At 38.0% G+C, this 27,697-nt stretch overlaps 1 protein-coding gene across 2 annotated transcripts; it reads right to left on the reverse strand.

The window, feature by feature from the left end:
- Nucleotides 1–27,697, reverse strand: LOC109237965 (uncharacterized protein sll0005). 2 transcript variants are annotated; one of them, XM_019404381.1, is made up of 16 exons: nt 27,218–27,697; nt 23,694–23,869; nt 21,666–21,819; nt 21,443–21,495; nt 11,604–11,747; nt 11,357–11,461; nt 11,148–11,273; nt 10,145–10,345; nt 9,596–9,702; nt 9,334–9,496; nt 9,102–9,167; nt 4,787–4,880; nt 2,948–3,060; nt 2,426–2,496; nt 1,390–1,588; nt 1–1,004 (listed from the first exon to the last, which is right to left on the reverse strand). In XM_019404381.1, the coding sequence occupies exons 1-16, from the start codon at nt 27,549–27,551 to the stop codon at nt 579–581; spliced, it is 2,532 nt and encodes an 843-aa protein (XP_019259926.1). In that variant the 5' UTR covers nt 27,552–27,697; the 3' UTR covers nt 1–578. The 2 variants fall into 2 exon arrangements, with proteins under 2 accessions (XP_019259926.1, XP_019259925.1); XM_019404380.1 differs by having other exon boundaries at nt 23,694–23,872.

A 27,697-nucleotide genomic window follows, 5' to 3' on the forward strand; every position in this document is an offset into this window, starting at 1 on the left:
TCAGAAAAAAGAGGAAGAAACATTTTTAAACTTTACTGTGGCTCTGTGCAGTTGCTCTCCTATATTAGGAGTACATTAAGTGAACTACTCTGAATAAGAAACTTGCACTTTCCCTTAAAAGGTCCCTCAATCTGCAACAATATACAACAATCCTTCTTTTTCCTATTCTTTAAAAATCTTTTAGACCAGCAAGAATAAGAATAAGGAAGGATATACATGCCAAAAAGAGATACAACTTGTCCTATACAATTTTCTATAACGCCAACCATAGAATTCCTATGCATATGGTGAGCCAAAAGATAGTCCTCCGACAACTTGCAAAGTGAGAGTCATGATATCTGTTGAGTGCTTTGAGGAAGGATAGAGGATCGGGTTATATGCTATAGATCAAGGAGTTGCTGCATGTGCTCGGATCTATTTTAGCTCAAGCAAGTAGAAGAATATCCATTTTGGGAACAAGGCTTACTCAATTCTGGTATTCATCATCTTTCATAAGATGTGATTTGTTGCAATCTCCTTAATATAACTTGTAAAAGAGGGTATTGAATAACTCAACTGCATGTGGCTGAACCAAAACTTTATGCACCAAGTACGACTTTTCTTGGAACAAGTGATACACGATCCAGGTAAGCGTAAGAGAGAGAAACCAAAAACCGATGACAAGCCAAAGCTGATGCTTTGACAAAAATCAGAAATGAAGAGCAGAAGAACCTCATCATCAGTATTGGACTTTTTCTTGCAGAACCTAAGACCTTGAAGAGAATCAGTTTAAGCCGCCGATCCCTGAGGGTTGACTTGTAATCATAGTCTGGTGAGAACACTGCCGAAGACGATCCCAGCTTTACAGTGGTTGCACCCGTTAGCTGCACTTGGGAGCTAATTACTTTACTTCCAAGTGTTTCAAATATCCACTGGGACAGTATATCAGCAGCAATTCTGCAAAGATGTTGACGAAACAGTTCTGCCTCCCTGGAAATAAATGCTCTAACTAATGAAGCTCCATCCTACAACAAGAAATGGATATCAAGTTGCAAACCAAAATGTAGATATCGATCAGTTTTTCCATGTGTAAATTAGAGAATAAGGCCAACATATTTTTTCACCTCCAAATGTTCACGAAAAAACATTTTTGTAAAGACACCAAACACATATAATGAGAAGGAATTTTCCATTGAACTTCAATTTTACATTTCTGAATTTACATACTTAATAAACCATATGACTCAATGCAAGACTCTACTTCGAACCACCACCCACCCTGCCTCAGGATCCCATTTAAGGCCAACAGTTTGCCAAGCTTTGATTCTTTTAAAAGCAAAGGGTTGTCATATTTAAGGTAACAGTAAAAGAATATCAGGTCAAGGCAATATATCAGGCAAAGGCACTCACTGCTGTCATCAGCAATCTTCTCAGTACAATACCATCTTTAGATGGTAGTATTCTCAACACCAAGTCTGCAACATCAATTACACCAGCAGCTCTATCAGAAAAATAAGCAAGAGATGCTTGAGTATTTGGTGCCACGATAGAGTTCAGATAAGCAAGAGATGCTTGAGGATTTGGTGCCATGGTAGCGTTTAGCCCTTTCCTGGAAAGAGTTAGCAGTCAACATCCACAAGGTACTAGGAGAAAAAGCTTCTAATAACCGTCAGATCTGAAAGAGAAGCTAAAAGATGCACCAAATGCAGTAGCCAACTGGCCCATCAAGTCTAATTCTTTCAGATTTCTTCGTTGCATAGAGAATGCATAATATTGGAAACAGAATGCTGTCAGGAAATATGCATTACTCCTAATATTGCTTTAGGAGATATAAAAGTTCACAGTAACTAATTTGCAAATAGTCCACTGTGTCACATTCCTCAGGCTTCTTAAAAATATTGCCAATACCATAGCTGGCATTCCTCATCAGAGGAAGAAAGGAGAAAACCGAGATGATTCATTTCCTGTCCTTCCCTCCTCATTCTCCTGACTAAAAATTTTCACCTCTCAAACACATTATAGATCTCTCAAGTCTCAAGCACGCAAAGTGCCTTTCACCACTGGATACATGAAAGAACAATTTTTAGATCCTTTCAAGAAGCAGTCAAAGAAGAAACAGAAACCAAGCACTGTAATCTCATGTAAAGCAAGATATGAAAAACTCAGAAAGCAAATTAGAAAGATATGATCAAAGATAAGTAAGAAGTACAGGTAGCAAGATACGCAGTTTGGGACTCCTGTATCTATTGAAAATTACGTCTTTCTTCCTTTTGCAAAAGTATAGAGGCTAAGCAACAGATACAATAGATAAATCTAGCAGAAGAGGATGTCAAGGAAGAAGCATAAAGAATACACTAAGAAACAACACAAGCATTCATTTAAAATTTACTGATCGAAAAACCAAAAAGAAAAAGGGTATAATGAAATAAGGACTATGTCATGGTACCTAGTCGCTGCCACTCTTAGGAAAAGAGCTAGCTTCTGCCATTGAAATTCTTTCCTTCTGTTTAACACCACCTGAATAGGGAACAGAAACATAACATTGAAGAAAAAGGTGATACAGAAGTCTAAAAGTCATCTTTTCGTTAACAGTATCAGTAAATAAGCAAATTTTGTATAGCAGAACAAGGAGAAGATTTTTTAAAGGTAAAGTAAGCATGAGGAGGGTTCCAAAAGAAAAATCAAGAAAGAGTGTATAAGGTGATGGTAACCTTCGATCCACTTCACTGTAAAAGATATTGACTATCATGCCCGAGTTTTTCTAAAGTTTATTTTTCCCCAAATGAGATGTGAGATTATTAAGTCAAAACTCTCATAATTTCCTCCACAAGCCAACTACCAGATAAAACAGTAAATAGAATAAGCTCAGTGAACACCATTTTAAATATGATGTTTAACATGTCAAGGGACAACCATTAAGGTCAATTACAGTATGACTAGAGACCGAATGTATAAGGCGGTAAAATACCGAATGCAGAATTTTTCTCGTAGCAGCAGAATTATCAGAGAGAAGCTTCCGAACAACATATGGAAATGCAGCGTCAAAAGTTTTGAAACTTGGATCTCCAGCCACCGCCAATCCTGAGAAGATGAGTGGATGTTACAGCTATACAGTTATATTGGAACACAATAAGTATAATGTTAAAAATTCAATCCCACAAGGAACCCGCTCTAAGAGCCATTTTCGGGACAAAACGAAGAACTGGTTGCACCTTCAAAACACACGCACATTCAGATTGGAAGAGGGAGCAAAATCACTAATGGTGAATTTTTGCATAAATTATTTTTGAAAGGCAAAGGTTCACTTCATTAACGTTCATACACCAAGGATAGCAACCACGTTATACATGACATCTACAGCATTTCTTCTCTATACAATGCTACAATTGTTGAATTTTTTGATACCCATGAATGGTATTTTTTTCCTAAAAAGAAACTCTTCTTAAGTGGACTGGGAAATAAGAACTTTCTCTCTTTTGATCTTCTCAGCTCTATTGTGTTGGACCAGCACAAGGATAACTCTTTTAAATGGAAAGGTCACTCAGATGGGATTTTCTCTGTTAGGTCTTGCTATAGATTATTGACTTCTTGCAACACTAACTCTTGGCTTTGGAGGATGACTTGGTAAAACAAAGCACCTTTGAAGTTTTCTTACATTTCTTGGCTGGTGACCGAGGATGTGAGATAACTTCATGTGAAAAATACCCTGAAGAGCTATGTCATCCCTTTTTTTTTTTCCTTTTTGCAGTGTAAGATCACTTATCAGATCTGGAGCATATTCACTGCAATCTTTGTCATGAAATGGACAATACCACACTATATTCTGGATCGTTTACACAGTTGAAACAGAGTTGGACTCAACAAGATTTGGAATACCATACCTTTGGTGGACAATTTGGACAGAAAGAAACAACAGTTTTTTTAAAGGTAAACAGAGGAATATACAGAGCGTGAAGCACAGATGTATTTTTTTGCTAGTTTTTTGGTGCAACCTAGTCTATGTAAATGACATAGATTTCATTAGATATAATCTGGAAATTGCACAATATGTAGCTTTTATGCACTGTCTTACTTTTGCTCATATCATCTATAAAATTTACCTTTACTTCTCCAGGAAATAAAAAAGGCAACCACGTTATACATCAGAATTACAACAGAAGCTAAATTATAGGTTCCATGGAAAGATAGGAAATTAGGGGCTGCTGCAAGTTGTAGGTTTAGGTTGGGTTTAGGATTAGTTTTAACCTTTTGTAGCTTGTTTTATCGCGATTCGGGTAGTATTTACATTAGCAGATTTTTCAACTTAAAATGGCACCATTTCAAAATGCTATGCAGGATTACCTACTTATAGGGCATTTTTTGTCTTAAGATATGTTTATCTAGGTATTGTTAATTACACGCATGCTTACTCAACCCCTCAAAAAAAAAACATTAACTTCCGTAAGTTATAATGGTACACTAGCGCAGAGTTCAATACCGGAAACCAAATAATGCATTAGTTATGCAATATTTTATGATTGAAATCAAACATTGCATTAGCTATATAAAGATTATATTAGTAATACAGGGCTTTATGTTGCTATCTAGTTATGCTAAATTTTATGCTGAGATTTTGATCTCCTTATACAGCCAAACAAATGATCCATTTAATTAACACTCCCTTTGTTTCATATGGTTATCAGTTTTAGTCAAGATCAAATGAAGCATAGATCTTTTTGCTGTTTTGATTCTAACTAAATTCTTAACCTTACTTATCAAAAAGAAAAAGGAGAGTTGTAAGAAATATGAGCTTGGCATGCTTATCTACCTTCTAATGACGCAAGAGAACGAAGCAGGAGGGTGAAGTATGGTGGCATGCGGAAATGATACTTGAATGCTACAGACACTATTTTACTCAAAACCTGCAAACACACATCATAATAATCAGCCATATAACAATATGAAGGTAAGAAGCAGAGGAGTACATAGTGCTTCTTCACTCTTATAACACTATTTGACTTTGATTATATTAAGCCTGTGCTGAAATCAAATGAAACGTTCAGCGAATTCAGGAAGGAACAAATGACATTAGTGTATACCTATGATCTTCCAGAGCATACAAACAGCTGCATTTAAGTTGTGACTAAAAATATTTGTAAAGAAAAGAATTCCACTGACTGTTACGGGGAAGGATGAGTTTTCTAATTCACCAGCTATGAAAGCATTTCAGTACATAAGTATGTGCGACCAATAATCTCCACCATTGATATCTTAAAATGTCGCACAGCACATTCGGTACAAGGATTTGGTTCTAGATAAGGTCAGAAAAGAGTTACCCAGTACTTGTTATGATTTTTTTAAGCACTCTTGTTAAGGCCAAAATCAGGGTAAGTGCTTCTAAACCAAGGAAGAGGAAGCCATTAGTATCAAGGGATTGTCATATTAGATAGTAGGTTGCATATTCTCTCGCATATAACCTTCTCTCATGTTTTTCCTGATCCCTTCTTCTTCCTTTCTTAGCACAAAAACGATCACTCTACTTCACTTTTCCCTGTCCTAGCCATCCTTAACAGAAATGAGGTTTTAGTTCCATAATGATCTATGGCACCAGCATATTTCGTGGTAACAAAAATGTATCTCTGATATCTTCTCTCCCCAACATGCCGCCCCAAATAAATTCTTTGTCATGCTGATGCCACCTTACCTTCAGTGTGTCTATTTTTCTAGCCTTGTCCTACCTCCAATTGCACCAGTTTCCCTCTCCACCACCGCCATGGCAATTTTTTAATTTTTTTCTGCTATCTTCATTTTCTGATATTTTCCGTTCCCCCATTCTTTGTAATTTATTTTCTTTACATTCTATTTTTAGAAATTTTTATCTCCGTTTTGTTTTGAATCACTAAGTTATTTTTTCTTTTTCTTTTTATTTTTCATTTTTCTGACTTCGCATGCGGCATGCCTAATATAACTATTGGCTTTATCATTAAGAAAAACTGATGTTTATAACTAATTTTTAATAGGTACATATTATTGATGTCAAAAAGAACAGCACTAAGAAAGTGCTGTCATTACATCCAAAAAAGGAACGGAAAAAACAAAAGAAAGGAACCCCTCCACTGTCAATACAAAAGCTTCTATAAGCTGTAACAGAAGTTCATCACTAACCAATTCCATTTTACAGCAAATTGTTAGCACCATAATGCAATCAGATTTAACTTCAACAATAGAGCTCTCTTGTCCTCAAAACATCTTCTATTTCTCTTTCCATATACACCATACCGTATACAGGCAGGTATGGTATCCCAAGTCTTCTTCAGGTTCTTGGATAGCCCTTTTCTGTTCCAGGCTTCCAGCATGAAAGATGTTCAGCAGCTCTTTTTCCATAGCCCTTTTTCCATAGCCAACTTTGATTCCAAAATTTAAGGCACATCTGCCAAATCTGTGTAGATATAGAGCAATGTAGGAAAAGATGGTTAACTGATTCTGCCTCTATTCCGCACATGTAGCATCTATTGACTAGTTGTATCCCTCTCCTATGTAGATTGTCTTTAGTCAACCATGCTTCTTCCTTGACCAACCACATAAAACACATGACTTTAATCGATGCCTTAATTTTCAAAATCCTCATCCATGGGCCAAAAGTAAGCTGATTAGCATCTTGTAGCATGAACTGACTGTGAGTGAACCATTGTCCTGCCCTCTCCAGATTAACTGATCAGTATTGTTGTCAAAACCAGAAAATGAAGCTAAAAGATTGAAACTTTTGTAATATTTCTAACTTCCCAGTCATTAGGATTTCTTCTAGAGAGAATGTTCCAACTATTACCCTCCCTGATTTGTGCTAAAGTAAGTCTGGTATCTTAAGCTAGATCGTAAAGCATGGGAAATAGATCTCTAAGAGGTGAATGTCCTAGCCAATTGCCAGGCCATAAAGACACTTTTCTTCCATGGCCAACTCTGATTGCAGTAGTCCTGAGAAAAGGATAGCCAAAGAGCTCTAATGTTTCTCCAAACACTCGCTCAATGAGGTGGGGACCCATCTTTGAAACCCATTAATTCATTTGACATACTTCACAGTGACGACCTTTCTCCATGAAGTATTGTTTTCATCGTTAAATCTCCAACACCATTTCATCAAAAGACTCCTATTTTGCATTTTTAGATTCTTGTACCCAAACCTCCTCATTTTTGTGTGGTGACTGAGTTCTATTTGACTAAGTTAAAGGTTTTACAATCTCTATTCCGTTGCCAGAGGAAGTCGCTTCTCAAACTTGTCCAGTCTCTTTTCTACTTTAATAGGCATTGGAAAACAAAGACGTAATATATGCCGGCATTGCGTCCAATACACTATTAACTAGAATCAAGCGTCCCCCAAGAGAAAAGTATTGTTTCTTCCAATTGGATAGTCTCTTTTCATATTTTTCAATCACATCTTGCCATATAGAATCAGCTTTGTGTTTTGCCCCTAAAGGCAATCCTAGATATACTGTTGGGAGACTTTCTATGTGAAGGCAAAGAATAGCTGCCAGGTTGTGCAATTGTACCACTGAATTGACTGCTTTTAGCCTGCTTTTTGCCCAACTGACATGATGCCCTGCAAATAGCCTCAAGACATTAAAGATCAATCTCAGATACCTTAGTTGTCTCACTTCTTGTTCGTCAAAATTAGTGTATCCTCACCATATAGAAGATGTGTTGGAGAGATCACTTTGCTGTCCTCTACTCATCTTAAAGCCCTTGATCCAGCCTTCATTTACTGCAAAAATCATCATTCCACCGAGACCTTCCATCACGAACAGGAATTGGATTGGAGATTAGGTCTCCTTGCCTCAACCCTCTTTGCGTAGCAAAGAATCCTTGTGTGGTGCCATTAATAGGAATAGAGAGTCGAACTGTAGTGATGCAATGCTAAATCAAATTTTTGCTACTTCTGTCAAAGCCCAAATCTATAAGAACATTGAGAAGGAAGCCCCAATTAACATGATCATATGCCTTTGCAATATCAAGTTTGCACATTATGCCTGGTTTCCTATCCCTCATTCTAGAGCGAAGACAGTCATTTGCAATTAAAGCTGCATCCATAATTTGCCTCCCTGTCAAGAAAGCCATCTGTATGTTGGAAATCAGCTTTGGCATAACTCTCAATCTAATTTTTTTGTGACAGCTTAGTAACAATCTTGCAGAAACTTCCAATAACCCAATAGGCCTAAGGTCCTTTACTTCCCTGGCTGCTTTTTTCTTATGAATCAAAGCTATGTAGCATCAGAACTCTTCTCAAATCTCTCCCGTTGTTCGGAGTAGTCAATAGCTTTCATAAAGTCTTCTTTTACACTTCTGGAAGAAGCCCATTGTTCACTTACAACCAATCCCATTTAAAGGGGTAGCAACTTGGCCTTAGTATGTCCACTTACCGAAGACCCATTACAATTTATACCGAGGGAATTAAAAAGATTTTTGGATACTAAGCTGACTAATTATTACTCTCCCACTCATATTTTATGTGAAGATGTTTGGCTAGGCACGGAATTTAAGAATTAAAGAAGACTTTTGACATGTAAACCAAATATATACAAAGTACCAAAATAATCCTTTTAAATGAATGGTAGTGAGACTGAGAGTTCCACATGTCTTTTCATTTTTCTTCTCCTAGAAGAATAAACTTTCATATCAATTGGGTCCCAACAAATCATGTCATTAAGTGTAAAACAGGGATGCTAAACAGTTCCCAAAAAGAGAAAAGGTGGCATTCTTTTTGTGAGACTAACAAGGAAAGTGTGTCGCATAAAGTGGGACATAGGGGGTATAAGCTAAAGAATATGGTTAGTGGAAATGCAATAGAAATGCTATAAATGGACCAGCTTGGTTTGGATTATTTCACCTCATTGACTTAGGTTTTCGTTTTGTTTCTGGTCTAATCAGTTTCATTAATCACAATAAGTGTTCAGATATCATAAAGAAAAGACAAATTTTGGAGCTATTACTTCCAAAAGAAAACTGATTATAAACAATACACATAATTACTACTCTATATATTCAGAAACAATTTTCAAAATACAAGCCAACTAGGCTCTGTGCACTGCTACCATCCACTTAACATGAGAAAGCAACACAAGTATTACAGCTGATAAATTTATAATCCTTACCCGACTAAACTTGATGTCAGGAATTTCACCCTTAAATTCAACTTCCCCTAAAGCAACTTCCAAATCCTGGTTAATTTTTTCAAAAAAGAAGGTGATGTTAGTAGCCTATAGAGCTGATATCCATTTGAGCTTAAAGCAGTTGGCTTAAAGATACGCATCGGATAATTTTATGCACCAGAACACCATAAGATTGAAAAGTAAAATATGATGTGCTAAGATATGTAGATAATACCATGGTGACAAGGCGTAAATTAGTCCCCGGCGTAACAACATCCATTTCAGTTAGATCAAGCACAAGAGATCCCCAATCACCATTTACAATGTGCACAATGGATGCAAGCATAGCATACTGATGCTTTCTTTTCATCCGACAAAGCAAGCCAAAATCAAGAAACCTACAACAAGGGAGAGTTCGATGGGAGCAATAAGTACAGCATTCCAACTTCTTTGCGTCTAATAGAAAATTGATTATTCAGCAGAAACTATAAAGATACCCTATTTGTGCTGATGATGTGTATCTTAAATTTCCAGGATGTGGATCAGCATGTATTAACCCAGTGTCAAGGAGTTGAATTAGTGATGCCTGCACTCCTTTGTTAACCTAGAGCAGTAGTTGATAGAGAAGAATCTATCAGCATGAAAGGATCAGCGATATTAGAATGATGCATCTCACATCATGCCATGCAAAAGAAGATAGTTCCTTAACCTTTCAAGATAACTACTCAAGTCTACTTTCCATTTTCTTTTCCAGATTGGTAGAGGAAAATCAGCTGAAAGTGGGTACCTAACATAACCACCTTTGATCACATTGTTCTTGCCATAATTCATCAAGCACAAAGATGTACCATTTTGCTGATTCCTTTCTCTCTATTAATTTCGAATTCCCACAGCTTTATCTAAAGATCGTTAAAATTCTTGATCTATATAACATGTTGACCTTGAATTAAGCACCTTAGTAAATGCTTAAATAGCTTCACAATAAGGATAATAATGTCTTGTTCTCAGTGAAGTAAAGAATGATTAAAGAACAAAACTAAACGCACCAGATCAAGCAGACGGTGTTTAGCTTCACTTTGGCGCCCCACTCCATGTGTTGATTGATGAACAACAGAATCCTCGGTGGATATCATCATCAAATCAGTTGGACTCTCACCAACCAACCATTCCATAGTCAAAACTCTCTTTCCACTTAGACCTTGATAAACATTTGGAACACGGATGAAAGAATATCTAGAATGAACTTCCTGTAGTAGATGTTTGACAAGAGATAGTGAAAGACAATAACTAGAGCATATTCTCAGTTACTCATTGAAAAGGAACAAAAAAACAAATGTAGGAAAGAGTCTCATAGCTAGAGCATATTCTCAGTTACTCATTGAAAAGGAAAAGAACATGCGTAGAAAAGAGTCTCAGCTATGATCCAGAAGAAAAGGATTAAACTATCATAAGACAAAATTGTATGTGAAACCAAGCAATTTAGGTTGGAGCACCATAATTTCATGGCAAAACTGTATGCGCTTGTTGGATAATCACTTAAATAAATTCCAACTTCAACATGCGCCCAAAATCAACTAAATAAGTAACAAGGAAGCAAGGTCCTGGTTAGTATCTTACTTCAGTGCATGATCAGAATGGCACATTGCTTCTTTTATATGAGGAGCAGATCAATGTCAGACATGCTTGTCTTTGTCACAACAGCAATCACCACATTTGAATATAGGAAAGTTGAGATATCATCTTAAATTTGAAGGCATTACATCAACCAACAGTGAAAAAAATATGTGAAGCTTATAAATAGCTTATAAATCTTGCAGACACGACCAAGGACCACAATCGTGGTTTAACATCTAAATCCATCAAAAGCATATGCAATTAGCTAGTAGGACCTTCATTTATGCTTTTACAGCTGTTTTTGTATTTTATCTAACTGACTTCTCCCTATTTTCTTCTTATTTTTCTTCCTTTTTCCTTCGTTTTTCAATTCTTTTTTTTTTTTTTTTTGCTTATGGAAGGGAGGAGGAGGTTGTACAAAAACCGATCAAATACCTTAAACTCCAAAGCATTTTCAGCTTCCGAGGTGTAATCTAACTCCCCAACCAACCCTTTTCCGAGCTCGTCTGCATATAGACGAAGATCATTTTTCCTTTTGGCTATCTTCCGCACGAGTCCAAGCTGAAGCAATTAATTGCTAGGTTAGTCTTGAATTCAATGATTATACGGGGAAAAAACCTGGCACAAGTAATTTAGACACGAACCGCAACACGAAGAATATATACATCCCGAACTACTACATGGTGCAGGTCAGGTCGCTGAACTTTCACTGCCACACTTGAACCATTGAGCGTACTCCCTTTATACACCTATACAGTATAAAGACAATACTATGAATAAACAATTTGTGATATGCTTCATATCTTCAATATTACGTAAAAGAGTGCACAGTGAAATATCCTACAATTACAAATATCAAAACCATCTACAAAACAGAGATTAAAAAGCCACCTGACCAAATGAAGCTGCAGCAACAGGTTCTTCAGAGATGTAGCTAAAATATGTCGTAACAGGAGAACCCAAATCTTCCTCAATGATCTTCATGGCCACATCCCTGGGGAAAGGTGGAATTTGATCATGGAGCTCAGACAGTGCCTGCAATCACCATTCAAAACAAAGATGAAAATAGAACATGATCTACCATCTTTATATGTTTCATGTTTACAAAGAACATGGATACAGAACTCTAAGTGGCAGGTGTGGCACTGTATAATCTTGTCGCACAACAATTCTGCTTTCTATGGAAAAACTAATCAGGAAAAAGCAAACTGTAACAAAGAACCCCACTGACCTAAATATGTAACTTGAAAGCAGGAAGCACTCTGCTCCTGGGGTGGTGGAATTGTGACCCCACAAGCTTTTCATTATTTCGTCAGATTCTAGTTCAAATAGAAATAACATGTAAGCATAGCAGGATTTCTTTTTTTATTTTTTTATAACGTGGCATAGCTCTGGTATTGGCACAATAAACAGCAAGAAGATTTAGACCTGCTCGCTCATGTTAAAACAATCTACTTGAATGGACCATTAGGATCAAGGATATATGTTTATTTCTAATCCAGAAATTTATGTTGAGAACCAGCTAGCGCTACTGTCGGTCCTCTGTTCAGGTTTCTACTTGTGGAAAAGGTCGGAATTGTCCTTGTACTTCAGAAAAAGGTCTATATTTATCCTCCGTCAGAAGTTGAGGTCAAACATACCCTCACCGTTATACTTTTGGGCCATTTACCTCACCGTTATACTTTTGGGCCAAAATGCCCTTACTTACTAACGGACAACTATTAAAGTCTAATTAGTTTTTAAATGATTGTCATGCATCAGCTTAATTTTAACCCGACCATATTAGCCACATTTACCACCACCCCTCCCCTTCATTTTGTTGCCTGTGTACCCACCCCCAAGAGAAGGCAAGCTTTACCCACAGATCAATCAACAGCTCTGCACTTTATGAACCTAGACGCACTCAGTCTTAAAACCCAAATCTCCCTTCTTATCAATTCTCTTAACTTCTTCTTTACTTGCCCGTAATCTCCTCGTTTTTCTCTGAATATCTATATGTACTCTCTTCACCTACTCTGCAATCTAGAAGTTCTTAGGAGAAAATTGCTCTTAAAATAGTAGAAACAACAACTGACGAGAAGCAAAACCACTAAAATGTTATCATATAGGAACACAGAGAAAGAGATAAAGACCCACCTTTATGGTTTAAGCATTTCGAATAGATGACCACAGGTAATTTTAAACAATGAAGAATTATGTAGCCATGGAGGAACGAAGAAGACAACAATATAACTAAAGCTACTGCATCTATTTCGCAAGAAATCCAACTTGGCTTAGCATTTTCACACTGATTCGACATGGCTCCTTTAACCCCATTGTTGTTACTGTTCATTTAGGTGTTTATCCCCACTGATTTCGCTCTGTATTCTGTTCCTTTATTCTGATGGAAATTAGTCACGGTGATGAAGAGGGATTTTTAGACTGAAAGTGGTGTTGATGAAGGTGGTCTGACTGTAAAAATAGTGGTGAAAGTTTTGGTAGAAGGTAGTAGACCAGCGGTGAAATAGTGGTTGTTTTGGTGTGAAGGTGGAGGGGAGTAGAGGAAGCTGGAAATAAGGGAATAACTAAAATAGAGCAACGTGTCGGCCTCTAGTGCTAATCAGCACAATCAGAGATAATTAAGACTCAAACAAAGGCCTGTCAATAAGTAAGGGCATTTTTAGCCCAAAAGTATACCAGCGAGGGTATGTTTGACCCCAACTTCTAACGGAGGACAAATGTAGACCTTTATGCAAAGTACAAGAGTATTTGACCTTTTCCCCTACTTTAGTCCTTGATAAAGAAATGGACATTGGGCTTAACTCAACCTCAAAAGCTAGCTCATGGGGTGAGGATTGACCAAGCCATATAAAGAGCCCACTCGTCCCTTAAACAACCCATGAGGGACTCTCTTCAACACCCCCTTGCATGTCCGGGACCATACATCTGGAGCGTGGATAATATAATACTGGCACCCGACATCAGAAAAATGAGAATTGGGATGGGTCTTGCTTTGATACCACGATAAAGAAATGAACTTTAGACCTCAGTCAACTCCAAAAGTTAGCTCATGAGGTGAGAATTGTCCAAGCCATATAAAGAGACCAACTATCCCTTAAACAACCGATGTGGGACTCTTGGTGTCAGCCAGGCTAATAGTTTACTAGGCAAAAAGCCTTTGACAAAAAACTTGGGTCTTGCCAAGTGTGAATTTAGCGAAGAAGGAACTAAAACAAATTTTGAGAAAGGAGAAGCGAGAGCTTCTTTTTCTTATATTTTATATTAAACCGCCTTGTAGCTGCATGGGGTTTGGCTTAGACACCTACCTCATAAATTAAAATCCAAAAAGCAAATACACCAAGGAGGGGGACAAAACCTAACCTCCATGTGAATTTGGCATCCCCGTATTCACCCAAAAAAAACTAATCTGATAATTTATGTGACAAGTTGTGTGCATTTGCACGATATGCTAAGTTAGAGAGCACTCCTCTCTGTAATATGTGAAACAATAAGAGTCAACACAAAAAATACCACTTCTTCTGTATGAGAAGCAAGAGCTAAGAGAGCACATTAAGAATCCTAGCAACTAAAAAAATTATCACTTAATATAGTTAATTTATATTTCACTTTAATTTTTATTTCACTATCCAGTAGATATGGTACCTTGTTACGTTGTGAGGGTTACGAATCAACACAATAACTCTTCAGGTTTTCAATTTGTGCATGAGTAGTGGGGACGCAAGCTATATATGGACAATGACGGTGAACCGTATAAGGGAGGCAGCAAGAGAGGTGTTAGGGGTCTCGAAGGGTTACTCTGGTAGTCACAGAGGCAATTGGTGATGGAATGACGAGGTCCAGGGAAAAGTGAAAGCAAAGAAAGTGGCGTACCAGAAGTTAGTGGAGAGCACAGATGAGGAGGAGAGGAGAGCGAACATAGAAAGTTATAAGAAAGCTATGAAGGAGGCGAAGTTAGCAATCACGGAGGCTAAGACTGCGGCATATGAATCTGTATGAAGAACTGGGGGACAAAGGCGGGGACAAGAAGTTATTCCCGGCTAACCAAGGCAAGAGAGAGGAAGGCTCGTGATCTAGACCAAGTGAGGTGCATTTACTGTAACTGGCTATTCTGGAGCCTTCTTTCATGTAATTTTGTGTACCATCTTGGTACTTATTTATGAAATCTTTACCTTATCAAAAAAAAAAAAAGACCAAGTGAGGTGCATCAAAGACGAGGAAGGCAGAGTGTTGATGGAAGAGGCTCAGATTACGCGGAGATCGCAGACTTACTTTCATAAAGTTCTGAATGAAGAGGGGGGCAGAGACATTGTGCTAGGTGAAGTGGGGCACTCCGAGAGTCACCGAGATTTTAGGTACTGTAGGCGCATTAAGGTTGAGGAGGTCATGGTAGATGTGCGTAAAATGAGCAGGGGCAGAGCAACCGGGCCAGACGAAATTTCGGTAGAATTTTGGAGGTATGTGGGTAGAGCAGGCTTGGAGTGGTTGACTGGGCTGTTTAATGTTATTTTTAGGACGAAGAGGATGCCAGATGAATGGAGGTAGAGTACGATGATACCGCTGTACAAGAACAAAGGTCATATCCAGAATTATAACAACTATAAGGGTATCAAGTTACTAAGTCATACCATGAAAGTTTGGGAGAGGGTGGTGGAAGTTAGGGTGAGGAGGTAGGTGTCTATATCCGACAACTAGTTCGGGTTCATGCCTGGTCGTTCAACTATGGAAGCTTTCCACCTTATTAGGAAGTTGGTGGAACAGTACAGGGATAGAAAGAAGGATTTGCACACGGTGTTTATTGATCTAGAGAAAACGTATGACAAGGTCCCTAGGGAAGTTTTTTGGAGATGCCTAGAGGTAAAAGGTGTTCCAGTAGCTAATATTAGGGTGATTAAGGGCATGTATGATGGAGGTAAGACTCGAGTTAGGACAGTGGGAGGTGACTCGGAGCATTTCCGGTCGTTATGGGGTGACACACCATATTCAAGGGGAGGTACCATGAGTTATGTTATTCGCTGATGATATAAAATAAAAAAAATAGTTTTGATTGATGAGACGTGAGGCGGCATTAACAAGAGGTTGGAGGTTTGGAGACAAACCCTTGAGTCTAGAGGTTTCAAGTTGAGTAGGACTAAGATAGAATACTTGGAGTGCAAGTTCAATGATGTGTCGGGGGAAGCGGACATAGACGTGAGGCTTGACTCACAAATTATCCCCAAGAAAGGAAATTTCAAGTACCTTGGTCACTTATCTAAGGGCATAGGGACATTGACAAGGATGTTACCCACCGTATAGGGGGGTGGATGAAATGGAGGTTAGCATCCGGCGTCTTGTGTGACAAGAACGTTCCACTGAAACTTAAAGGTAAGTTCTATAGAGCGGTGGTTAGACCAACCATGTTGTATTGGGTAGAGTGTTGGCTGGCCAAGAATTCTCATATCCAGAAGATGAAAGCAGCAGAAATGAAGATGTTGAAATGGATGCGTGTGCACACTACGCTGGATAAGATTAGGAATGAAGATATTCGGGTGAAGGTGGGCGTGGCTCCCGTCGAAGACAAGATGCGGGAAGCGAGCTTAGATGGTTCGGGCACGTGCGGAGGAGAAGCCTAGATGCCCTGGTAAAGAGGTGTGAGCGGTTGGCTTTGGCGGCTAAGAGAAGAGCCAGAGGGTGGCCTAAGAAGTATGGGGGAGAGGTGATCAGGCAGGACATGGCGCGGCTTCAGATTTTCGAGGACATGACCCTTGATAGGATAGTGTGGAGGTCGAGCATTAGGGTTGAAGCTTAGTTTCTACTTTGTAGTGGGTGTGAGGGTAGTCTGATAGTGTTTTGTCTTAGACTACTAGTGGTTCATGTTATGTTCATACTATTTTTTCGTTTTCATTGTTATTGCTTTTCCATCTATTTTCTGGTTCTTAAGATGCTGGTATTATCTTTCAGGCTTCTGTTGTGTTGCTGAGCTACTGTCTCTTTTCATCTTCTTGAGCCGAGGGTCTATCGGAAACAACCTCTCTACTCCTCGGGGTAGGGGCAGTGTTTTGGATACCGTGGGGCGACAAATAGCGACGAGGGCCCGCTTCACTGAGGCGAGAGGCACGCAGCGAAGCGCTCGCCTTTTTTATGTGCAGCGACAATTTATATAAAAAAAATAAAATATTATACATATAACTAAAAACTCAATAACAATAATATATTAATAAATATATCAATTCACAGTGTGCAATTAATTCTACTCTATAACTGAAAAAGAAGGAAATTTCTGGTTTGAAGTTTTGAAGAAGTTCTCTGCATCTGCCTCTGCAAAAACAGGGTGCAGTACTGCTGCTCAATCAAAAACAAAGCAACAAAAAAAAAGAAAAGAAGAAGATCAGAATAAGAAGAAAAACGAAAAAAAACAGAGCATAAACAGACTCTTTTTGCTGCACTATTGCTCGACAAAAAACAGAGCAAAAAAAATAGAAAGAAGAAGAAAAATGAAAAAAAAAAAACAGAGCAACAGACTCTCTGTTCTGCACTGTTGCTCGACAAAAAACAGAGCACAAAAATAGAAAGAAGAAGAGAAGAAGGAAAAGGAAGAAAGAAAGAAAAAAAGGAGAAAGAAGAAAGAAGAAAGGAAATAGAAGAAGAGAAGCTTACCTGGGCTGGGTGGACTCTCTTGTTTGAAGGTTGAAGAAGAAAGAAACGTGAAATCATTGCAAGCCCTAATGTTTTAAGTCGATGGTCTTTTCTTTTAATGTCTGCGCCTTTTTCTTTCTTTTTTTTCAAGAAGCGACGCCACAGCTCGCCTCTCGCTACACAGCGCCTTTCGCTACACAGGCAAAGGCGCCCGCCTTTTACAATCGCAACGCAACATAGTCAAAATAGCGTACGCCGCTCGAATCGCCTCGCCTCAAGTTATTAGCGCTGAGGCGAGCACTATTTATAACACTGGGTAAGGGTAAGGTCTACGTACATAATACCCTCCCTAAACCCCACTTGTGGGATTATATTGGTAGTTGTTGTTGTTGGTGTGAGGGTTACGAAAGAAGGAAAAACGTATCAAAAAATCTTGTAGTTTACCTATAAAAAAAATGAAGGAAAAACATGTATTACCAATTTTGCCCTTGAAGTGTTTTAATCTCTAAAGGGTCATTTGGTTGGTGGAATAGGATACACAAGGATATCTTATGGGTTGGGATATTCCATGGGATTAGCTATCCCACCTTCTACATGGGATAGCTAATCCACCATTTTAGCACAAAATGATTCCCGAGACTAATTAATACCCATAACCAAATGTGGGATAAAATAATCCTGCATTTTATCCCGGGATTGTTAACCCTCATCCTACCAACTAAACAATCCCTAACCGTAACAAAGTACTATATCGACTGGATAGTGAAACAAAAATTAAATTGAAATATAAATTAACTATAATTAGGTAATAAAAAAATTAGTTGCTTGGGTTTCTACTTTCTAAATTGTGTTCATTTAGCTTCTCATACAAAAGTGATGTTTTTTGTGTTGGCTCTTATTGTTTCACATATTACAGAGAGGAGTCATCCATCTTGTAAAAGCGAGGGTTAGAAAGACGGTGTCTATTTCCGAGAACCAGTTCGGTTTCATGCCGGGACGTTCGACTACAGAAGCGATCCATCTTGTTAGGAGGTTGGTGGAACAGTACAAGGGTAGGAAGAAAGATTTGCATATGGTGTTTATTAACCTAAAGAAAGCGTACGACAAGGTCCCTCGGGAGGTCCTTTGGAGATACTTGGAGGCTAGAGTGCTCTTGTAGCGTACAATAGAGTGATTAAGAACATATATGATGGAGCTAAGACTCGATGAGAACAGTGGAAGGAGACTCGGAACATTTTCCGGTTGGGATGGGGTTACACCAAGGATCTGCGCTCAGTCCGTTCTTATTTACTTTGGTGATGGATATACTAACGCGTCATATTCAAGGGGAGGTGCCATGGTGTATGTTATTCGCTCACTACATAGTGCTGATTGATGAGACGCGAGGTAGTGTCAACGAAAATTTGGAGTTTTGGCGACAGACCTTAGAGTCTAAGGGTTTCGAGTAGTGTCAGGGGGAGCAGATATAGACGTGAGGCTTGATTCACAAGTCATCCCCTAAAGAGGAAGTTTCAAATATCTCGGATCAGTTATCCAAGGGGACGGTGAGATTGACGAGGATGTCACACACCATATAGGGCGGGGTGGATGAAATGGAGGCTAGCATTCGGCGTTCTGTGTGACAAGAATGTGCCACCAAAACTTAAGGGTCATTTCTGTAAGGAGGCAGTTAGACCGGCTATGCTGTATGGGGCAGAATGTTGGTCAGTCAAGAACTCTCATATCCAAAAGATGAACGTAGCCGAAATGAGAATGTTGCGATGAATGAACGGGCACACTAGGTTGGACAAGATTAGGAATGAGGTTATTCGGGAGAAAGTGGGTATGGCTCCTATGGAAGATAAGATGCGTGAAGCGAGGTTTAGATGGTTCGAGCATGTAAGAAGGAGAAGCCCAGATGCCCCAGTGAGGAGGCGTGAACGGCTGGCGCTGGCAGGTAGGAGAAGAGGTAGAGGGCGGCCTAAGAAGTACTTGGGAGAGGTGATCCGGCAGGACATGGCGCGACTTTAGCTTATCGAGGACATGGCCCTTGACAGGAGGGTATGGAGGTCGAAGATTAGGGTAGAGGGGTTATAGGTTGTGTGTTTTTCTGACCTGTTCCAGGTTTATTAGGGCTAGCTGACTAGTACATTGTCTTCGATTCTTAGAATGCAGTATTAGGGTTGTTTTAGTATTATCTTCCACTTCGATTTCTAGTACCTTGTCGTGTTACTGCTTGTGGCTACTACTTTTGCTATTGCTATTGCTACTGCTTTCTTCCATTTATTTTCTCCGGTCCTTACATTGTTGATATAATTTTCTTGGCCTTGTTGTTGTTATTTATTTGTTTCTATTCTTCCTCTTGAGCCGAGGGTCTTTCGGAAACAGCCTCTCTACCCTCCAAGGTAGGGGTAAGGTCTGCATACACATTACCCTCCTCAAACCCCACTTGTGGGATCCCACTGGGTTGTTGTTGTTGTTACAAAGAGGAGTCCTCTCTAACTTAGCAGATCACACAGATTATCATATGCAAATTTTTTTGGGTGAATTTGGGGATGCCCAATTCACATGGAGATTAGATTTTGCCCCCCTCCATGGTGTATTTACTTTTTGGATTTTGATTTACAAGGTAAGTGATGTTTTTTGTGTTGGCTCTTATTGTTTCACATATTACAGAGAGGAGTCCTCTCTAACTTAGCATAATCATACAAATGCACACAACTGGTCACACAGATTATCATATGCAAATTTTTTTGGGTGAATTTGGGGATGCCCAATTCACATGGAGATTAGGTTTTGTCCCCCTCCATGGTGTATTTACTTTTTGGATTTTAATTTACAAGGTAGGGGTCTAGGCCAAATCCCCCAAATCTACAAGGTGGCTTAATATAAAATTTAAAAAAAGAAGCTCTCACTTCTCCTTTCTGGCTTTCTCAAAATTAATTTTAGTTCTTTCTCGCTAGATTCACACTATGCAACACCCAAGTTTTTGGTCTAAAAGGCCTTCAGCTTAGCGAGCTTATAGTCGCAAGCAATGATGCATTGAAAGAAAATGACCTCATAGTAAAGAAAAATGTGGTGTAACATGTAATCATCTTATAGTGTAATCACCATCATCTTCTATATTAATGTTAACTTGCACTGCACCTCTTCAGCTGTATCACATTAACTTCAGCAATAGTAGAGATGCGCACATGAGATTTGAAGTGACTTGGTTCGTGCATGATATGACGTTTTTCAACTGAACTAGTATGTTCTCCTTTTAACTTAAAACTGAGTATAATAAACTGGATATACCCATTATTCTACAGATTCTATTCTCTAAGTAAAAGCAAAAGATACACCTTTAGTTCATATTGATACTTGCCTTTTTACGGAAGAATCGGAACCAACTTTCAACTTAATTTTTTTCTGGAAGTGACTTTCAACATTACATTAAGGGGTCGTTTGGTTCCAATATGGGATATCCAGGGATTAATAATCCCAGGATTATAATTATCCGACATCCAATGTGAATAGCAAATACCAAGTTTTTAATATAAACTTCTACAGGTATTAGCTAATACCTATAACCAAATATGGGATAAATGTAATCCCAAATATTATCCCGGGATTAGTATCCCTATCCTGATAACCAAATGACCCCTAAAAGACTAGCCTAACTATCCTCCCAAATGTAAAATTTCTTTTATACATGTATATATATAGATATACAAATATATTATATGTGGTAACTGGTAAACCCCACCCTATTAGCCAGAAGTTGAACAGTGGCTATTCCATGCTTTTGCTCCCTTGGCGACTGAAACACCCAACCTTATGGTTTGAGGTGAAGGGTCCATATCACTAGGCTATTCTCATGTTCACATGTATGAATTCTCTTGATCCCCAAATTTTTCTTACAGATTATTGTACCTTTTATAGATTTTAATACTTAAAAATATCAGATCATCGGTGATGTTAATCCAATTGGATCATACAGATGGAGATTACATATAACACTACTCAAAGGGGAAGAAAAAGCACAACCAACAAATCCTATACATTACTTGTAGAAAATAATGCATATCAACTATGAAGTTTGACAAAATAACATTGGTGAAAAGAGTAGCATAAAGGACATATGTGTGTAAACTAACCTTTGAAATATCAGCACCAATTAAGTCGGGCCTTGTTGAGAGGGACTGACCAACTGCGCAACAAGAAAAATAGCATTAAACTGGTATCTGTTGATTAGAAATGAAATACACTTGATATGCAATTCATCAAATGACTTCAAACCAGAAAAAGAGAATACAGCAATAGTTCATTGACAGCACTGGACAATAACAACCGAAAATTAAGGTAGTCCTCAATACTTACTCTTGATAAAAGTAGGCCCAAGGTTTAGCATTGTTTCCTTTAAAACCTTCCCAAAAATGTAGTTTGAAGTTTCCTTCTCAACATCTTTGTTTGAAGTGGGGAGAAGTCCTGATATTCTAATTTGGATTGCAGCCGAAGTGAAGGCAACAAATACCTTACAAAAAATAAAGCCCCATAAGATTGCAATTTTACAGATTTACCTTGTTAACAGCTCTAGAGGAATCAGATAAGGTAATAACAAATGTTTCACAGAGTCATGAGTTGCCTAAAACTAGACATAAGCCATGAGGTCAAAACAGGGTTATTAAAAGCGAGCCTTCTCGCTTAAAGCGCTGAAGCGAGGCGAGGCGCAAGGCCTGCGCTTTTCTGACCTAAAGCGAGGCACTTGAAAAAAAGCGAGCGCTTCAGGCAAAAAAGCGAGAAGCGAGGCGAGTAAAAAAAGTAAGAAAAGCTCGCTTAAGCGAGGTCCAGCGGCTGCCTAGGGTTTTTTCTAAAAAAATTTGCAAATACACTTATGCACCTTTCTTCCAAAACATTTCTCGCTACTGCTGAAACCAAAACATCCTGCGACATCTCTTCTTCGGTTCTTCTCTTATTCTCTCAAGGTAAGTTTCTCTTCTCTTCTTCTCTTCTCTTCTCTTCTTCTCTTTCTTTTCTTTCTTCTCTTCTGCTTTTTTCTGGTTTACCTGCTTCCTCTCGACTCCTCTCCTCTTTTTTCGTCTTCTCTTTCTCTTCTTCTTTTCTATTTTTTTTCAGTTCTTCTTTTCTCTGTTCTGCCCTGTTTTCTATGTTATGCTACTGCCCTGTTTTTTTTAGAACTGCTGTTCCCTGGTTCTGCCCTGGTTTACCAGTTCTGTTTTTTTTTGGTTGGTGATTGTAGTAAAATTCTATCTTATTATTCAATGGCATCAAGCCAAAAAAAGATCCAGCTTGGGCGTATGGAGTTGCAATTAGCAGTAGCACAAAAGTCCAATGTTATTTTAAGAATTGAAACATTTGCTTAATATGTTATTTTTATTGAGTTCTTGGTCATTTATCTATGCCTATTTAATAATTTTTATTTATGTATTAAATTGCGCTTCACATTAAAAAAGCGCGCGCTTCGCTTCACGCTTCTCGCTTCTCACTTCGGTGAAGCGAGGCCTCCTTGCTTTTTTCCGGTTCTCGCTCTCCAAAACACTGGGTCAAAACCATTGCCTCTCTCTCAGGTTTACCATGATATTAGTAGCAAATATACAGTCATAGAGAAGTCATAACACCTACACTTGACAAGTGTTCCCCGTTTGACCTGCTTCAGCATATAGCATTCTTATTGTCATCTACAATTGAGACACATAGTACATGTGTTACATATCTTCTAGTATAAACTCTAACTGATTATGCCAAATGCAAATTGCTAGTCACTTTGTGGAGATTCAACTAAAAAAATATAAATTGCTAGAGTTAAAGTTAAAGTTAAAAATGGCTATTTAAATATTAAGACAATATTGGTTGAGCTAATATCAAGGAAGAGGAGTGTAATGAAGTGACACATTAAGCCCTATCACTACTCAAACTAATAGTAAGAAAGTGGAGACAATTCTGGATTTGAATGGTATGGATGATTAGTTATGAGAGACCATTGAAGTTTACCATAATGGGTTAGAGTTTTATTACTGGTAAAGATAACCACATCTCAGATGTGCATGCAGTAAAAGAAATAAGAAAAGAACTCACGGCTACAAGTTAATCATATGATATGAGGTATATACGTATTTGAGGTCTAGACTTGAGAACAAGTCTAGGATAACTCCAGATAACCCTGGCCCAAAGACTAAACCAAAAGCAGTAACTTCCAATTGTTGCCAAATTGCTCCCACAAGGTTGCTGACAAATATCCTTCTAAATGAGAGAGGACTCGAGATGCGTGATATGTGTGCTCAGGTAGACGTATAATGCGAAAAATGCAAACAGGTTGTTGACCATTAACCCAATTTGACTGATTGAACAGGAGAGATGAACCAAAGCCAAAATAATACTCTTAATTACCTCGAGGAGACGAAGAGCCACCACATGGGGTCTCAAATTGAAATATTCCGACACTTGTTCTGGATCATATGTTTCAGGAAGTGGCTTGGCCCATCGCTTTGATATGCAATAGAAATAATTAAGATATGCCTCCAACGCTTCAATATCAGCCACAAACAAATCCATGCCAGATAGTTCTGCTAAAAGATGCCAAGCTTCAATGTCAAACATCGTTGAACAAGGATTGCATTAAGTTTATTTTACTGTCTAACAACCTGAAAATGGATATAAGTAATAAGCATTACCCCGTCACACCACACACAAAGTCATACACAAAAGACGATTAGCAATATATTCCTAGATCTATCAGAGAAACAAATTAGTTGCTGCGAGCCTGGTTTAACATACTTTATAAGGAGAAAGGTAAAATTTGACCTGGTCTTCCCATCAGCCTTAAATAGGGAAAGGATCCCCTCCTGTGGATTTTGCTCCATTACTCTTCAATGGAGTTATGGGTGTGTCAAGTGCTTAAAATGGCTTTGAAAGATTCCAATCTTGCATTATAAACTCAATTTATTTTTTCTCTATTCATTTAGAACTTGTTTCTTCTTTTCTTGTGCAGTAGCAATAAAATACAACTAGTTCTTTGTTTCTTTTCTTTCGTTTATTATTCTTGTGCTTGATTATTATTTTATTTTTTAATTACTTAGTGTATTAAGAAAATAATTTATTATTTAATTTGTCTAAGATGTTAAGATACGTTTATTTTAAGTGAATGTACAGAATGCAAGATCCAAACCTTTAAAAGTGATTTTTAAAACGTGCCACACATTCATTGAAGAGTGACTGAGAAAACTTCACTGTAGTGGATCCTTTCCCTATGCTAACTTAAATTGGCCAATGGACCACAACAACTCGTGCTCAAATATTTTATTTTCGAGGCCAGTTTTCCGGTAAAAAGATTTAGTGGAATCAAGCAACTGTTGAAAAATAGTCATCTTACTCTCTGACCTTACTTAATTTTATTGAGAAGGGGAAGAACTTAAACCTTTTCTCTGACCTTAACTTAATGATCGAAGAACTTAAACCTTTTCTCAAAATAGAAACCCCTATGATGAGCTAACTTGGCGTAACGAATACACCCACCATATGGGCTCATATATGATTTTACTCTTATCAATAAGTTTAAGCATGAGCTGTTCACAGTCGGTCAGTCTTTGTTTTGAACTTCATAAAACTCTCAACAATCTCCCACAGGTCATCAATTTTCTTTTGGCCAGACCCCCCCCCCCCCCCCCAAAACCCATAGGCCATCAGTTGCTTGGCTACTGATGTACATGCTTTTGTTACACTTTCTTAGTGCCATTTTAATACAATTATTACCAGTTTAAAGAAAAAGCCTCAACAATCTCAGTTTTTATGGGTAAACAAAAACTTCCGTAGGTACACGACTTAGGTGATAGACAGAGTACAGTTGATGATCGTCTTTATCAGAATATTTTGCTTCTCGCTTCCGTCAATTAGCAATAATTTTTCTGCGAACTTCCGCAATCTGTTTCATGTAGCTTGGCAAGGAAATTTTGAGTCGTGAGTCAAGTCTAAGGTCCTCCCACTTCTTTCAAGCGATATGCGCCAAACAAACATAATGGAGACAGATTTGGTAGTTCCTTCTTCAATTTTCCTCTGGTATACTGGGACCCTAAAGAACAAAGGTCTTTAAAATTTACCATATAGCCATTTTACTCCATCATCCACAAAAATCTGAGATCAGCACTCTGCAATCCACTCACCGAATAGTAAAAGATGATTGGAGTGTCTTCTTATTCCAATTTACCCCTGAAGGTAGTACTACTGTCCCACCCTGCCCTGCCCAAAAAATAAAAATAAAGCATAAAAGCTGAAATAAAAGAGACCTCAGGCTCTAATTGAACGCTAAGGGCATTCTCAGGCACATTGTAATTGATAAAACTTCCTTGAAACCTAGAACGGACTAACAGGAGCAGGATATTATAAAAGCCATGATACTTGTTGAAGTAGCTAGGAGAAGACTGGAGTCTTTACAAGACAATGGATGGGATGCGTTTATCCATTTGCTATCTGTATTTCTTATCAAGTATGACATTTTGGTACCTAATTTAACGAGCCATACGTTAACTCTGGAAGATAATGGCATAAACCTACTGATTATATTATCTTACATTTTTATTGTGGTGAAATATTTTATAAAAGTATTGATTGACAACTTTAAGTACCCGTTTGGACATAAAATTTGATGGAAGATTTTTTCAAAAAAATTTTACTTTTTTTCGAAATCAGCGTTTGTTCATAAAATTTTCAATTTTCACCTGAAGATGCATTTTGGAAATTTTCGAAAATTTGAAAAACTGCAAAAAGCTGTTTTTCAAAATTTTGACTCAAATCACTCACAAAACTTAAAAAACAACCCAAACTGAAATTTATGTCCAAACACAACTCTAAATTTCAAATACCATTTTCAATTGGAAAAAAAATTCCCCATTTTTTCGAATTTTACAATTTTTATGTCCAAACGCCTACTAAGAACTCAATGATGGTTTTGACAAGGTGAAAATTGCTTCATGTAACTCTTGTTTGCATGGATTCATTTTCTAGTTTTGGAATCAAGAATACAATGAGAATGACTGAATTATATCCTATTGAGTTTAGTTTGACTGCTCTTGATCAACTTGCGACTTACATTATTGATGTTCATGATATCCATGAAATATTTTCAAATCTATATCGACTTTGTGATCTTTCAAGAAAGTTAGTGCTGACAAAGAAGCATTTAAAATTTCCTTTTGCATTCCACTTAATGAAACTTGTTTTGCTTCTGCTGCCACTACATCCGTTGAAAGAGCTTTTTCAACAATGAAGTTTATCAAGAATCGAATTGATGATGAACTTTTGAGCAGTTGTGTGGTGCCTTATGTAGAAAGAGATGTATTTAATAGTATTCCTAATGATGTTATTGAACATTTTAAAAAATGAAAACTCATCAAGTGCGATTGTGATAATGTATTTAAGTTTCACTAGTAAAATTGTGTTCCTTAGGCTTTTTCGCGTGTTTACTATATATTTTGAATCCCGTTGGTAAAAATTCTGCCTCCGCATTGACAAAGCCCCGATAAGAAACTCTTCTTTTTCCAAATGGTGCTATCTTGTGAGTCTTTTAAGCAAATACCACTAGACAAATGATTTCTACCTCATTTCAACTCTATAGTACTCAGTTTTTTCAGTCCAATCACATCATGCTCTTAAAGAGACTAATTCAGACACAATGTGCTACCTATTTCTTCAGTTTCATGGTCATGGAATTCCCACCCTGACCGAGTTTCTAAAAAAAATAGAAAGAAAAAATAAAAAATAAAGTACCTTGTTACTGCAAAGAGCACAGGCATAACATCAATCACATACTCGGCATTACATAACATAGATTTTGCACATAACAAAGTACAACATATTATAGTCCCAGTTAAAATCGTATTCCAAGTAAACCAACAAAAAAGAATGGAAAAAAGAGGCACCTGGGTAGTGAGGCTGAGGACAGGAAGGAGCGTCAGAAACTGTTACAGCGCCCCGCGGGTCCTCAACATGACGAAGCCAAATGAAATTATCAAGGGACTTCGTAAGTTTCGGAATGGCAAAGGCTTTGTTAGCCCATTGCAGCCCCTTGCCAATTCCCCTCTTTATAAACTTCGCGTCCTTTTTAACCACCTCTGTTACGTTCCCAATAGCATTCTGTTCTAACTTTTGCTTTTGGGTCTTGCTATTTTTCCTTATTGTGCCGGAAGAAGCCCACACTTTATGTGAAGGAATTAGAGGTGTCAATGGTGCTGCTAATGCTGCAGCAAATACCATTTTGGACTTCAATACTACGAAACAGAGAATTCTACTTTTGGGGATAATTCATGGGGAAAGTAGAGGCACTGGAAAATGGAAGAGGAAGCAAGTGTGTAGTGAGTGGAAGTGACCGTCTCTGCCTTTGTTTGGTTCTGGGTTCTGAA

Source organism: Nicotiana attenuata, unplaced genomic scaffold, assembly GCF_001879085.1.
Source record: "Nicotiana attenuata strain UT unplaced genomic scaffold, NIATTr2, whole genome shotgun sequence".
Taxonomy (NCBI): Eukaryota; Viridiplantae; Streptophyta; class Magnoliopsida; order Solanales; family Solanaceae; genus Nicotiana; species Nicotiana attenuata.